At 39.3% G+C, this 16,588-nt stretch overlaps 1 protein-coding gene across 1 annotated transcript; it reads left to right on the top strand.

Moving 5' to 3' along the window:
• Window positions 1–841: 841 nt before the first annotated feature.
• Window positions 842–12,697, top strand: LOC118333103 (KN motif and ankyrin repeat domain-containing protein 1-like). Its single transcript, XM_035668628.1, has 12 exons — window positions 842–984; window positions 3,262–3,365; window positions 4,218–6,809; window positions 7,296–7,445; window positions 7,948–8,056; window positions 8,152–8,331; window positions 8,425–8,512; window positions 9,161–9,380; window positions 10,517–10,659; window positions 11,549–11,749; window positions 11,995–12,093; window positions 12,180–12,697. The coding sequence occupies exons 2-12, from the start codon at window positions 3,329–3,331 to the stop codon at window positions 12,240–12,242; spliced, it is 3,882 nt and encodes a 1,293-aa protein (XP_035524521.1). The 5' UTR covers window positions 842–984; window positions 3,262–3,328; the 3' UTR covers window positions 12,243–12,697.
• The last annotated feature ends 3,891 nt before the right edge of the window (window positions 12,698–16,588 follow it).

Genomic DNA, 16,588 nt, shown 5'->3' with positions numbered 1-16,588 from the left:
CAGCTTTGCAGACCAGCATGTGGGAACTACAAAAATCATATAATATAGTCCCTATTATTTTAGTTTAATGGGTCCCTTACATACAAATACACATGCATACAAAAAAATAGTTTGAATTAAAAATATATATATGTTGTCTGGAAAGAACATTTACAGTAAAATGTACTACTTTTTCCCCCTGCTTATCAAACTGTGTTAAAACACATTTTTTATTGCAATTTGTATTTCTGCACTGTGTCCACATGATGTCACTGTGCAGCTTACAAGCTGCTGAATATAAATGAAGTCTGGTGAGAAGATTCAGTCCTGAGGAGAATGTCAGTCTCTCTGTGCCCTGAATCAGTTTGAGTTTTGTTGTTCTCTGCAAGCAGTCGCTTTAAGGTCCATTCTGCAGGATGTAAGAGTGACTTTCTCCTTTTTACCATTTGTTATTGTATTATAAGTGGAATGGTACACTGAAATCCATGCATATCTTAGGAAAACTCATAGACTCTATCTCCCCAAAGTGAATTTAGGTAATAATACTGAAAAACTGCAGTATATTTAATGATTCTTGATACGTTTTTTTTACACGAAATATACACTAGGAGTTCATGTAAAGAAAAAAAATATAATTGTTGATGTATTGGTCACAACATTCCCTTCTCCTGACAAGAAGCCTGCAAAACACTTGTAAGAAAGATGCTTCAACAAATATGCAATCTTTATGCTATGTAATCGATTCAACAGAAGAAAAGACATGATCAATATTTTATCGGGGACTATTCATCACCTGACTGACTCCCAGGAGCACCTGCTGTGCCTGTTGACAGCCCTGTGCACATGCGCAGTGGCTCTCCTACTCCTGCAGAGTGAAAACTTCTTTCTTCACAGGAATGGCGTTTCACAAGTAAAAAGGTGAAACAAATGAGGGACGTGGATACAAAAGATAACCTCGCGGTCGCATTAGTGTCTCACAATGTGATGTTCGACCATTCCCTACTGGTAAGGCTACTGTGTGACATTATTTTTTAACTTCTACATCACCAAAAAAACCTGCTGTAGGTGTTCCCCTTCACCTCCTGCACAGGTGAGTGGCAGCTCATCACATTAGGTAGCTAACGTTAGGCTAACGGGGGAATGCGCACTGACTTTAGTTTCAGTTGTAAAAGAGAAACAAAGAAAGGTTATAAAGTTAAGTAAGAGTTTTGAGCATCATGTCACAGTTTAACTTTATCTTGTAATTCTCTCATCCTGACCACAAGGTGTCAGACTTCAGCAACAGCCAGCCCTGCTCACTCTTTGTCCCCCTTTTTTTTAGGAGACATTTTGTAATTAAGTCATCGTTAAGTAAGGAATACCTACCTGTTTCAGCAGGTTCTGTTTACATGCCAGTGTCAAAAGTTGAGGAATTATTTGGGGAATTGCACCTTCCAAGCTAAATGATGATGAGGATCTCCTAACCCCCTTTTCAAAACAGAGAAATAGGGGACTTGACCCATTCTAGACCCAACAGTTTTGGCTTGTGACCCTGTAAGACAACAAGCTTTCTACCTGACCTCCCTGTCAGCGGTTACATGTGATTGATTTTCTGTTTCCCTCACTTATTTGGATAATGTTTAGAGTTGACATTTTGGAGCAATTCACAAGAAATGAAGCTGATATTGTTGGGCTGTCCAACAGTTTGCAGCAGTAAATAGGAAATCTTACCTGCCTAAAATATGTACACTCCGATAATATACAATCATTATACAGTTTCAGAACTCACATTTATTCTCAAATGACACAACATATATTGAAAACATATAGTTACCACCACCACGCCTTAAACACCGTGGGACACCTAATGAACAATGTTAAAAAATGACCCCAATTGAAATGAATTGCTGAACCCTCTTGTAGACTATCTGACTTTAAGATGCTGTGTACTAATGGCAGTAATCCTGGTGTTTGAAAACTCACACCCAAAAAAAGTCTCCATAAGTTTAATTAAACAAATAACGGTATGTTATAAGACAAATGACATTAAGCACCAAATGGTTAAGGTTGTTAGGGTCAAGAAAGCATTACTGTTTTTGGTTATGTGCCAAAAGCTAACATGGCACACACAGAGTGAGAGCATATCCCGATAGCCACTGGGCATCAGTCTGTGTGTAAGTTAAGACTGAATGAGGATATGTGAGTTGCTTTGTGAATACAATAGATGTTCTGTACCAGAAATATATATTTAAATAATGGTGTTTTTCTAAGCAGTACAATGTTCTAAAGTAGATGACTCAAAAAGGCGTAAAGCATACATACATTTTAAATCTCATGTTTAAATTCCACTTCTTTGTTTCTTTCCTTGCCTCTCTAATCCATTCATCTGTTAGTTCCAGATTCTGTTTTTCACTGCAAACTTCACTCTGCTCCTCTACAATGAGTTTCCCCAAGTCACTCTGTAACATTCATGTAAGAGCAGCAGAAATAGTTCTATGGGTCACTGTGGCTGATTCTAAAGAGAACTTACTAAACTTATTGGATTTATGGCCTGAGGTTTGATGTCATGTCAACTTGTTCACTCCGGCTTTTGAAGTGTCTTAGATGTCAGTGTGCAGACGGCCTGACTTCTTTTATATTCACATAGTATTTAATTACACATAAATACATATGCAAAATGTTATATCTTAGTGATCCATGTTTAATTGAGGAAGACTGGTTGTACCACCTAGAAATAAATATTTGTAATGATATTTATTTATTCATAGCTATATATTTTTTTCTTATATATTACTTCTGTGCATAGATTGAATGTTCTTTTCTCTGCTGAGTCCTGCTGCTTTTGCTGCTGGAACAACTTCATGTTATCTTATTTTATGTATAAAACAATAACTTTGTTGTAATGTAACCGACTCTCTATGAAGGAAGAAAAATAGTTACTGTATAAGGCACTGATAAACGAAAGCCTATCTACATTCTCCACAAGAAACTGTCCACATGCTGACAACAGAAGGTGCCTACTAATGAGAAAGTGATATGGCATTGCAATGTGGTGAGTCACTGTTGTGCACTGAGGCTTAGCCTTTTGCTCGCTGTACTTTTGCAGAATTAACTATAATATGTCATGGCGTGGTGTTGCATTTCCTTTATGTAAGCAATGTAAGGTTAGCTGTTATTGACTGCTGGACCTGGGCTGGTAGAGAGGAAGGAACTGAACGAGAGATGCAGTAGGACAATGCAGTGAAAGCCAATTATCAAGATGTAAAGAATTGTTAACTTGCTACATTTTTCTTTAATTTACAGACTTATTCAAAGTTCTAACTGGATGTAAAGGGGTCGCTCCATTATTGATACTTTGTGAATCATTTTCATGGATCAAGGCAGTTACATCTTGACAAATGTGTCAGGTAACTATTAATGTTACTTTCTCATAATGCGTAACTGCTGTTCTGTTTCTTGTTCTGGATTTCATAACTTGTATATTTTTTATATGTAATGCACCAATCATGTTTAGCCTTTTGTTTCTAGATGTTACAATTGGATTTTATAATTGCAGAGAAGGGAATGTCTCCATCGACAACAACTCACATTCCTCTGAACTAAATACAATTAAAATGCAGTTATACCTGTTTTATGAATTACAATTTGTATTGTGTGGGTATGTATTCGATAAATGAAAAACATTTCTGTTACTTTTTTGTGTGTTGACTGGCTGAAATACTTGGAAGATGTCTGTGGTTGGTAAAACCTGCCAAGAGTATGGTCAGGCATTTAGAGGGAAAGTTGCAGAGTAATTATAGAGTGGGTTCAGTCTATGTAGAGAGACGTACCATTTGGAGAGAAGTGACTACTGAAAACAGAGTGTCTACACAATTGGTAAATCCTCTTCTGTCCCTCCTCTTCTTGTGGGACGGGCTCAGAGAGTTTATAGTCAAAAACATTTTGAGGTGATAGAAGTAAGGCTCTAGACTCGAAAAGAAACCGTTGCTGATGAGCGTATTATTGAGGTAAGGAAGAAAAAAAGAAACTGTAAGGGCAGAAAGTAGCATAAATCAGTAGAACAAGATTGCATTTTCCATAGCATACTGTGAATTCTGTCTGATTTGTTTTTATTATGAAGAGTTAAGAACAAATTCCATTTTCAATATCAGTGGTTTACTGCCATAAATTTAATGTGTTGTTTTATACTATTTAAACTCAGTGAATATTTTGTTTAATCATATGCAAAATAAATTATGGCTCCATTGTTGCTCTAACAGGTCAAAGCACTGAAGAGTGTGTTCCTAACCCCCTGGGGATTGACTTCAATTATCAGTCTGACGTGGACTACCTCAAGTGTGTGGACCTTTTCCAAAACGGCACCACCATTAAGCGGCTAAGTCTTAAAAGGAGGCCCAGAGTGGCCGTCAATGATGCGGAAAAAACACAGAGTGGCATTTCATCCAGCCAGTGGCATTCTGCAGAATCTTTGTCATCATCTAGCAGTGATGGTTCAAGACTGCTGGGCATGTCGTCTACAACCAGAGGTCGGCCTCCTCTCCCTCCACCACATGGTTCCTCATTGGATTACAAACCCTCCAGGAATGAGGGACCAGCAACGTCTCACATACATAATGAGTCAAAGCCTCAGCCTGCCGCAAGATCTCTTGCTTTACAAAGACAAATGCCTGTGGTGGAAAAGCCTATTGAGGAGACCCACAAACACTTGGATCAGGAGGTGAAGCACCAGCCTCCACCTCAGCCCCATCCCCGTCGTCGACTGGCCAGCTTTGGAGGGGTAAGCTCTCCTGGGTCGCTCTCCACCTTCACTAGCCTGGGTGCATATAATCAGAACAACAATGGGAACAAGCCCAGTGGCACAGGAGGTGATATAAATGTCCATCTTAGCCCGTCACTGGGCAGTAGAGGCAGCACAGGATGCCTTAGGCTAAGCCCACAGAGCTCTGGTAGAAACACCCCAGTTACAAGTCTAGGCTCCATGCACCTGCAGCATGTCCGTGACCAGATGGTAGTGGCTCTGCAGAGGCTGAAGGAGCTGGAGGAGCAGGTAAAAATCATCCCTATTCTCCAGGTAAAAATCTCAGTCCTTCAGGAGGAAAAGAGGAAAATGGTTTCTCAGCTCAAGAACCAGAATGACAACGAGGACCTAAGTGATGTGATCTGGAACAGAGCATATAGCATGGAAACATCTGACATTGAGAACAAGGTGAATACCGAGGAAGGGCTTGAGGGCATACTGAGAAGTGGCTGCACCGACCTCAAGGAGTTCAGGCAACTGACTGAAGAGATGCAAGCACTGGAAAGAACCATTAAGGGTGGACATTTGCAAGCATGGCATGGAAAAGACCATCACCTTCTACATGAGAGGGATATCAAGTCAGTTGCAGTTGAAACTGATAAAGATATAGATATCACCTTGTCTAGACCCACAAAAGAAAACAAATATGTGTACACTGATCAAGTAGAAATGAGGTCCGTTGCAATAGAAGTATCTGAAGTTAATCTTGGAATTTACACAGAACGGGAAGCAGAGCTTGATGCCCAACAACTAATAATTGGTGCCTTGAAGGAGAGAATTTGTCACTTAGAAGCAGAGTTAAAAGAATCTGCTCTCCACACAGAGATGAGCCGTCTGAAACTGGAGCTTCAGGCTGCAGGAGCTAGGAACCGAGCCGATAAAGCCTCCTTTGCTAGGCCATCCACTGTGAGCACAGGCACTGAGGCGAGGCCTTACACCACAAGCCAAGGAGTGGGTAATCACACAGAGCTCCAAGATGCCAGCTCAGGTGAGGCAATAGAGTTCAAGACTGTAGGAGTATCTTGTTGTAGGCCTAAGCTGAAGGATGTTTGCACAGGACCAGATATCCCCATGAGCCACTGGGAGGTCAGGGAGCGAGTGGAAACCATGGAAAAGGGTGTGGGGATTCAAGTTTTTACAAACACAAAAGGAGTTGGGATGGAGATAAAGTTTTGTGATGCAGAAACCAACACAGAGGTACTAGTGGAGAATCTGGGGTCTAAGAAAGGAAAGATTAAGTATAATTCGGTGGCTTGTGGAGACTGCTCTGTTGATGTGATCATCTATGAGGCAAAGGAAGTGGTTTGTCAAGGTACTTCCACAGATCAAGTCAGAGGAGTGGATCTAGGAATCATGGCATCACCCCAGACAGCTTCTCAGCGTACAAACACTGTATCCAGTTCAGTGTCTCGCTTTACCAACACCAGACATGCCTTCAACACAGACTCCAGTACCAATACTGTCCTATGTACCACAGACAAGCACACCAACACCACTCAGACTTTTACTAGGACGGTGTCAGTAGGCAATAGGGTCAAAGATATGAAATGCTCCCCAGAGACCTGCACAATTGGTGTAGGAACTGCAGATCTGCAAGGAAGTGCCTTAAGACAAACACCAGGGACAGTGACCAAGGTAACCAGAGACACTGGTGTTGGATTCACAAACATTAATGACAATTTCCTGGTTGGGCTTAAAACCCGAAATATGGCCTCTGGACCATCCCTTCTACCTGATCCCGTTAAGACAAGGAGCATCGGTGTAGGGGAGGGGAGGATACGGGAGTTATCCATTTCATCCAGTAAATCTAGCCAGATGCTCCAGCAATCTTCACAGTCCCAGTGGGACCCTGAGCTAAACCATTACATAGAGAAGATGCATAGGCTCCTCAGAGAGAATGGGGACCTGCTCACAGAGGACTACACTCACCAGAAGGAGGGCTTTGTCCTGCAGCACAGTAGCCCAGGAAGTACCAGCTCCAAGCTGTCCTGCAATAACAAAGCTTCAGCACAAGGAGGAACAGAAGTCCATCCTTTTGATTCTCAGCCACAAGGTAACACTGGAGGGATTTAGTTAGTGTTAAAGGAACCCTTTGGACTTTTGTTGTAAATGTTTTCATATTTACCTATACATTTAGTTCTTAACACAAAGCAGCTTTCATCCAAATTTATGTGTTTCCTATATTTGCTGGTACAGTGCTACATTCATTGGTATCTTGTCGCCACTCATTCTTGGTCAGTAGAAAGGTGTGAAACCGAGGTGCACCATATAGCTTGCTAAACTTTTGCATTATTGCCCTCTGCAATAAACAGGAATGTGTATCACATCATCCATGTGCTTGCAAACAAAATGAAACCCACTGATCAAAACATTGCTCAATAGTGCCAATCGTGGTCAAAAACTCCATTAGGTACCTTTAATGTTTTTTTATTATTATTGTTGTTGTTGTTGTTGTTGTGTAATATACTGTATATAATATCTGTATTACCATGCTGAAACTATTTAAAAACATCACTAACATTCTCTTTCTTTGTCGCAGTTAGTGGAGAGTTTCAGTCGACATCTCAACATTCAGTTGACTCTAAGTGTGATAAAGCAAACCCAGGGAGCTGCCAACAGAGTGGCAATGATTCAGAAGTCAAAAGAATGATCCAGATGTTAGAACGACAGGCATCCTCAGCGCTACAAGGTAAACATGCATATATTGTGTGTGTGTCAGTGTGTTATAAAGTTCATCTCAGTGAGAACTACAGTAGGTCTGTGTGAAAATAGTCTAGTTTAAAAATATTTTACTTCCAGACCACTCCCGGGCCAAGTTTAAACTTGTGTTAGGTTTAGAGGAAGTGGCTGCCTTTGGCTTGGCAATTTGACTTTCTGAGGGATACACTTGTAATGTTTGGAATGATATCTGGTTTAGGAAGGCGTCTCATACCGCATACCAGTTTGTGGCTGAGGGTCTAAAATTGAATTGTTTCCTAGGAGGAGCCTGTGTCAGAGAAAGCTTTCTCATTTGAGATCTTCAGATTTGTAAGAATATATAAAGCATCATGAATACTGGTATATCCTCAACAATTCCAAACTAACCTAGAGGGTTTGAATCTGTTTCTTTACATGTGTTGTATTAAAAAAACACTGTCACAAAGTGTGGTGTATGTTAAGATTCAGAGGCTGTGCTGCATTGTTATTTTTAGACAGGTCAACCAATGCCAGTGTGCCGCGGTCTGTAATGAAGAAACAGAATGGTGACCAAGGCTGTAGCAGCAATAGGAAGAGCATGAAGCTTCTGAGGGTGACCACAGGGTAATTATCTATTATCTAAATTGATAACATACAACCAAACCTTGGGACTCCGTATCTTAACATATTTGCTGTTAACTCTTGTGTTTTGTGCTTAGATTGGACCCCATGTCATCTTACGAGCTCTCTGCCCCTGAGAAGGCTAACTCTGAGCAAGAGGAAAGAAGAGGAAACAAAAAATTAAGGGAAGCTTCTCAAGATGGAACGCAAGCAAGAAAGGGCAAAGTTGGCTCCAACAAGGGGTCGAAAGGGTCGGCAAAATCACATACACAACAGAGGTAATGTAGGGGTCTAGAAGGTTTTAAAGCCTTTAAAGAGTCTCGTGATATTTTCATGTGTGTGTCTAATATTTAGCATTCTCTTCATTTTAGGTGTAAGTTAAGTGAAAAGATGTTTCATGCTTGTCAAGCCTTAAAGGTGCACCTGAGTGATGACACAGCTTTATCCAGCAGGGAATTGGTATGTTTTATTCACTGTATTCAGTGTGAGAGCCACTGAAGGTCACTGCGTGTGTGCGTGCCTGCATGTACGTGTGTGTCTATGTGTGTGTACGTTTAATAGTATGTCACTGGATGGGTGTGGAGAGATGCTGGGCCAGGGTGTGCTCAAGTATGTCATTTAAAATGAAATGACTTTGGCATTGGATACAGAAAGTGCAGGAATGTGTCAGCTCTGTAATTTTCTTGAACTTGAAAACAATGATATTTGTAAGTCAAAGAGCCTCCTTACTTTCACGATAATTTGGTAAACAGAGAGAAGGGGAGTTTAAAAGAAGTTTATTGAAAAGAAAAATCAAGACAGATTTCATAATGAAACTCTAAATACTAACAAAACTCTCAACAAAATTTTGGGAATAAATGAAGACCTCTTCCTTTATGATGTTTTATAGATTTTAATAGTGAGTTGTTGCTTTATTATGCTCTTTGTCTGTGTCTTTTCGTTCACATCACTGTAATTACACGATATGTCTATAGATCGCGAAATAGTAGTCAAAATTGCTCTGCGCACTGTGATTATGGCAACTTTCAAGGCACTGAGGATGCTTAAAAGAAATTGATGTGTTTTTCTATTCACTTAGACTTTTTTGTTTTCTTTTGTCCCTTGCAGCATGACTGTTTACAAACACTTGAGCAAGAATGGTTCTCTGTGTCCAGTCACAAGTCAGCCGCTCCTGCCACGGTGGAGGACCACTTGTCTACATTTCGGGTCATTTCACCCTCAGTATTGCAACATATAGCTAATATGGCTGATGGCAATGGAAACACAGCTCTTCACTACAGTGTGTCTCACTCCAACTTCGGCATTGTCAAGAAATTGCTTGACGCAGGTATAGTAATACTCACAGGGCAACTAGAGGTCCTGTATTCTAACACTCTGTCGCCCCTTGATCTGAGAATCAATTTTGTTGCTGCACAACTAGACAAAAGAGTGTTTTTTACCATGATAAAACAATAATTATACTTAAAGTGCATGTACTTCATCTAGCTTGCGAAAGTAGTTGTTAAAATACTTTTTTATTGATCTTTAGAAGTTCTGTACTGCTACAGCAGTGCCTGTATATTTACTATCCTATAGTGCAGAGGGTATAATTAAATAAGACGCACTTTAAAAGTGCCTTTTCCCCAGCTGCGGACAGGTCTGTAAGGGATCAAAACTTGAGAAATATGATTCAGGGCCAGACCACTCAGAGTCTTTAATCAATATAAATTGAACAGACAAACATTAGAACTAGAAGTGTCCTAATGGAGGAGATAAAATACTTATTTTTCTTACTTCTTATTTTCATCTTAAAGCCTTGCTACAGCTTTCAGAAAAGATTGGACCCACCTCTAGGTAGTCTAAGGCCAGCTGGAATAGAAATATAATGAGCAAGAAACAATTCTAGTCATCCTGATCACTAATCAGGATGACTAGAATTGTTTGCAATGGATTGAAAAAGTATGAAAAAGCTCAAAATGAAGAATTTCTGGCCCTAAAAGGCATCCAAAACATCCTTGTACTTTGAAAATAACAAATATGGAACCCATGTGAAAGTGAGAGTCAAGGCTGTTTGATGCTTCACAAGATGCACTAAGTTAGTGTTTTAGCTGCTCATTCTTATTGTAGCAGAGTCGTGCTAGAATATAAACTAGGTTGAACTTTAGCACACACAAAATACAAGCTTTTGGGAACTTTAAATTGCACACTAGCAATGAAGACTTTAATGTTTGTGTATCTTTGCTGATGTGCAATGAAAGCATTAATCCACCTCTGTACAAATTAATTGTTTTTGATTACATTTTTACTTAAAAAGCCTCTATTGTAAAGGTATATCTTACAATATGAATATATACTTGGCACAGTCAGTATACGTAGAAAGAGTTTGAGAGTACCACCAATCAATAAATGAAGATATCAACACCTTTCTTTTGCTTTTCTCTCTTTTTTTCCCCTGTTCAACCCAATTGACCATCATCACTACAGAGGTGTGTAACGTGAATCAACAGAACAAAGCAGGTTACACGCCCATCATGCTGGCTGCACTCGCAGCTGTGGAAAGTCCAGAGGACATGAGAGTTGTGGAGCAGCTTTTCACTAAAGGAGACGTCAATGCCAAGGCCAGCCAGGTAAATGTTTTCTGAGGTAATGGTAGTGGATGTGATGTCCTGAATGTTGCTATAGATACTACTAAAAACTGCTTGTTGTTAATTCTTTAATTCTATAGGTTGATGTGGGTTTTCTTAAATTGTGGGTTACAATATTAGTACTTCAAAATGGATAACAGGCTGTGAGCCCATTACATAAACTGAATGGGAGCCAGCTAACCGGCAGTAAGCATTGCATAGTGATGAGCACTGCACAAATTTGAGTTTTTTAATCATTTGTACATTTTCTATCACTGTTGAGTTAATATAATGTTTTTTAGCTCAAACATGATATGGTATCTATGTACTGTATGTAGTTTTGGTAAGACTTTATTTTAAAGGTTCATAGTTTCCTAATAATCTCTCTGAAGTTTTACTAGAGATTGTATTAATTATAGGAAAAATATTTACAGAGGGATTTCCTTTAAGTACCTCCTTTATTTGAACCCAAGTTAATATTTATTATTATTTTATTATTGGAAACGTTGAAAAAGGGAAGAGAAGGAAGAAAAGGGAAATAAAAGTCCAGAATTAAACAAAAGCAGCATGGAGAAGAAGAGAGAGAGGTGTGAGAGTGGCTAAAGGAGGAGATAACTCATAATAATATAATATAATAGTGTGTGTATATATAATATATAATTCATATGTTAAAATGTATACTTGCCTCTAGAGATATGTAATATTTTTGTGTTTGTATATGTTTGACTGACTTGTAGTTTTATTACAGAACCTTTAAAATAAAATGTAAAAGAATGAAGAAAGTGTGATCTGTTTGATTCCACAGACAAGCTAATCTATATTAGAAATGTTTGAGATGTGTGGCCTCATTAACCCCATTTCCTGTGTTTGACCGCCGCCTTCTGCTGTCCAGGCTGGTCAGACAGCTCTGATGCTGGCTGTGAGCCATGGCAGGATGGACATGGTGCAGGCACTCCTGGCACAAGGGGCAGAGGTCAATCTCCAGGATGACGAGGGCTCCACGGCGCTGATGTGTGCAAGCGAGCACGGCCATGCTGACATTGTTAGACTTCTGTTGGCACAGCCAGACTGTGATGCCACCCTGACTGACAGTGTATGTGAGTCATTGCTTCTGTGAGCCTGCTGGCTTCAAGCTGTGATCATTCCATTTTTGTCTCAAATATTATATTACAAAAGCAGAGGGAAATATTTGTTAAAGTCTTTCCATTTAATATGTTATGGAATCAAAGTGGTAGAAGTTGCACTGTAATTAAATAGGTACTCTCTGCTTTGTCCACATATAAATGTATATTAAACAGCAAAACCTTTCGTAATGTATATGAGTTTGTGTGTTTGCAGGATGAAAGCACAGCCCTGTCCATTGCGCTGGAGGCAGGACATAATGACATTGCAGTGCTCCTTTATGCACATGCCAACTTCTCCAGAGGACAGGCGGGGGTATGTGTGTCAACATTTTCACACCAGAAACTAAGTATATATGTGGGTAGTTAAAAATGTATTGTGTGTGTGTTGTGTCTTAACAGGCAGCTGCTCGTCACAGTGGCAAGTCTCTCTCCTCCTCTGGTGGTAGAAATATCTGTGAATGAGGTGGCGCCCCAAAAACCTAAATGGATGCTTTAATCTTATTTATGAACTGATTCAGTATCAAAACCCCCATAACAGGTGAAGGATTTAACAGGGTCAGTTAGTTAACATGATTCTTTTCAGGAATGATGCATTCTAGTGTAGGATTGCATAATATTGCATAGTGTGTATTATGTTGTAACTCAGCAGGTAATATATGCATGGCAGACTATGTTACTATTCTATGTTCATAAGAGATAATAGTTAATGTTGTATCACACAGTATTCTATCGTATACTATCACTGCAAAGTTGCTTTAATTTTTTTAATTCTCTTTTGTTAATAACATTTAGAATTTCAATATTTTATAATTGCAAAAAAAGATACAAAAAATGTATACGGTACAGTAGCATCAAACCAAAAGATATATGAGCAAATATATCAAATATCAATAGTTTGCTATACAGGCTTGATTTTGTTAACCATTCTGAAAATAAAAATCTTAAAATTTTAAAAATCAGGTGGACTTTCTTTCTACATTCAACTGGTTTTCTATTTCAGCAGGTTTCAGTTGAAGAAAATGTCTGCTGAGCCTTCGGTGGGTCATCAACACTCCATTCTCCCATTATTAGTCAGTCAGACACCAGTTTGATTCAGCCCTTGACACCCAGCTTTCTGTTCTCTAAGACAGAAACTGCTCGCCTCCCTCACCGCTCTTTTCCTTCCACCTCACCAGATATTGTCCACGATGTCCCGACTTGTTTTACTATTGTTTTTTTTCAGTGAGTTTTAGTTGACTATTTCATAAGGATAGGGCAGAAAGATGCTTCAAATTTCAAACATCTTTTCTGTAGACAGATATAAACCACTGGCTCATTGTTAGCTGGCTTTTTCGCATGACAGAGCAACTCACAGCCTGCATTACTGATCAAAGGGTGCTGGGCACCATCCATGTGTGCACCACTGCAAATTAAAACTGAATTTCAGCTTTGAGTAAGATGAATCATTTATCAAACATTCAGACTAAGCTGCACCCTGGTATAGTTCAGGTTCTAATAAATATTCCCTGGACTTGGCTAGAAGAGAGTGTTTGTGAGGCAATTAAATGTGGGACAATAATTCAATTCTGCATCAGCCCTGCAACTGAGAGACTGTCATTGTTGATTTTTACATAAGAACACTGATGGTGAATGAATATGTGATATGGTATAAAATATAAGAAATCACAAAGTGTGACATGTTAATTTTCTCACTATTAGTTTTTTAATTATTCGCAAAAGATTTAAAGATAATTTTGACATTAGTGAAACATGCAGTGACCTGGTCAATCCCTGTGTTTTTGTTTTCTTCATTTACCAGATGATTTACATTTTGCCTATTTGCAAAGGTTTTAAAAGCGGTGCCTGGGTGTAGAAAATGGAAAGCTTCCACGAAAAGACAAGGTAGATGTATAAAATGATGTTGTCATTCTTCACAGAATGTCAGTGTGTCCCATTACTGAGAGCTTGTGCATGGGTGACTGAGAGCACTCTCAGTCATTTCCCAGCGACAGCAATAAAATACAATGATATACAAGGTCCACCATCACAATTTGCAGTTGCCATGGTAACAGTCGGCAGTTTTGAGCAAGTGGTTCATGGGAACATAACACTGAAATGATATCTTTATTTCACCAGGGTTACTTAATGCAGTCATTTCACATCAGCATGCTCTTTGAGTACAAACTTCACTGTGCCTTATTATTTACCAGAATAGATTTTCATATAAGCCATTTTCAAAAGCAAAACAATAACGAGGGCTTGAATCTTATTTTCATTTTTTAAAACGATAATAACTGGCATACGAAACTGGCATGCCTGTTTACAGTACAATTTGTAGCATGCTTGTCACAAACTGGCTCAGGGAATGTGACAAGCAGCGAGTCCACTCATCAGATTTACTTAAAACGAGTAGTTAATTTATTCAACTATAGTTAACACAAATAAACAATGGGGTGTGAACGTCAGCAATGTTGGCAGTCAGACATGGGCCGGCGTTTATAGACAAAGGGCCTGAGCTAAAACAGCCAACAACAGCCAATTGCTTGGTGATGTTAGCCAGAACAGCCTCCAATACAGTGGGAGGGGCGTCACAGTGCTCTTGACATCCTTGGGCTATTGATTAATATGCTGGCTAAAGATTTATTATTTCAAGCCTGCAAGTGGTGTGCTCTTTCTTTCTGTACATGTTAGGGTTCCTGCAGTTTCATCTAATTCTAATTCCTCTACTCTGCAACATGTGCATCTTATAACTGTACATACAGGACACAATGCATCCTCCTATCACCTTAAAATCCAACTCATGTTAAGGTGCATCTTTTTTGCCTGCTACAGCATACACATCTGCTTTTGTACATCACATGCTGCCTTTGAGAAAAAAATCAAAGACCCTCTATCTTTGCATTAATTCACCTTAATGCTGTTAAATGTTTTCCATCTAGGTAGATGGAAGTGCATTGCCAACGTCAGTTTGCAGACTAAATAGCTAATTAGCTTGTCAGCTGCAGTACCTTGCACTTCGGTCCATTCAGATAATCTTTAAAGGTCTGGTGTGTAACAGTTAGGAGGATTAGCAGAAATGGAATAATAATATGCATAACTATGTTGTCATGAGTGTATAATCACCTGAAAATAAGATTTGGGTGAAGTGAGGGAATTGCTACCTGCAACTACACCACTAGATGCCACTAAATCTTACAAACTGGTCCTTTAATACAACTGCTAACAACAAACTGTCTGCCCATGGCTTGTAGGCTACAGTGGAAGTTTGTGTACTTTGTCCCTCTTCCCCTGCTGGGACTCAGCCTGCCACCTGCTGTCAATCAGGGGAAAAGAGGTGATTCCAATATTTGCCCAGACCAAAAAAATATGAATACATTAAAAAATATATTTTTTACTGCAAAAAGAGATTACTAAATGTGATTCCAGTTAGACTTTGAACCATCTTACATATTAGACAATAAAATACAGAATGGTCTAGTTATTAAATTCCAGTAAATTCTACTGATACCCTGCTTTAAAACCACCACACATGTATAGTAAATTACACATTAATATAACAATGCATTACAGTATACATGAAACAAGATGTTGAGGAAACCATGTTGATATTAAAATGCTCATCATTTTAGTTGTTAGATGATTTGCTTGAAGTTGTTATAAACTGGTAATGAAATTTTGAAAAGACATGCTAACATCACATAAGAGAGGGTTGTGAGTTTTGGTTAAGTGTAGACCTTATTTGTCTGTAGCAAGCGGTCACCTTTAGATGTATTGCTGGAGTTACTTAAAGGCCCTGAAAACATTGAGGTTTTTTTTCATGCAGCATCTTACTACGAGTGTTGTTGTCCTACTGCATGAATACAATACTTTCTTCCAAAGCAGTCTTGGTTTGTTTTTCCATTAGAGATTTCTGTGTGTGGTTTTATCAGTGGTTCTCTTACTGTTTGAAGTGGGCGGGGCTCAGTGGGAAAAAGGTGATATCTTACTCAGGATTTAACTACATTTGACTGTAGTTGTGAACTGGTTTGCTCATGTTGCCAGGGCACGGCCAATCAAATGTGATCAGACCACATTTTCCCTCCCCAAACTTTAACTTTGTTGCTTATTCATTCCTAAATAATAATCTTATAAATACATTCCTAAGATTGGAAACCAGCCAAGGGCTTTAATAAATAAACTTAAATGTGTTTAATACAGTTATATTTAAACTGTTTGCTAAACTGTTTGGCATTACGTCCTGTATGGTTATATGAGTAAGAAATATACTGTGGAAAAGTTAAGCATGATAAATGGCCTTGGCCAGCTGCTAAAAGATCTACTTAACTGTGTGGCATGAAAGCACTGCTGTGGACTGCCTGTTCAGCTCATGTGCATCATGATTTCTCTCTGGTTCCATTGAATTCCAGTCCCAAGCCACAGAAGTGTCATAAGTTTGACCTTATTTAGGAGAATGCAACAGGATCTTTTACTCCTTCCCTGTGTTCTTGTGCGTCCTTCATTTCCTGTGTTGTGAGCTGTGACATTGTGAGCTGTTTCCCAGCAGCCTTTTGCAGGGGGGGAGAAACACGAACTGAGTCACAGAAACCAGATGTGCTTGCATATCAGCCCAAAGTAGAGAAAGTCCACTGTTGCGATTGTTACAGCTCAGTGTTGCAGAGTTATTTTTTCCTGGCTTTCTTGGCACAGAAACCTAAAGTGTAATCTGAGTCGATATTAATGCATTAATCACCCTGCCGGAATTCTGGGGCTGCACTCAAAGGGCGAAATCTTGAGCCAGACGTTAACGGGGGCGGGGTTTAACTTATATTATTTAAAGGTTGCTGTAAGGA

This window comes from Morone saxatilis, unplaced genomic scaffold (assembly GCF_004916995.1).
Source record: "Morone saxatilis isolate NCDOM2014 unplaced genomic scaffold, NCSU_SB_2.0 Contig21, whole genome shotgun sequence".
Lineage (NCBI taxonomy): Eukaryota > Metazoa > Chordata > Actinopteri > Moronidae > Morone > Morone saxatilis.
Note: the sequence above shows the minus strand (reverse complement) of the source record. Positions and strands in the feature narration are given on the sequence as shown.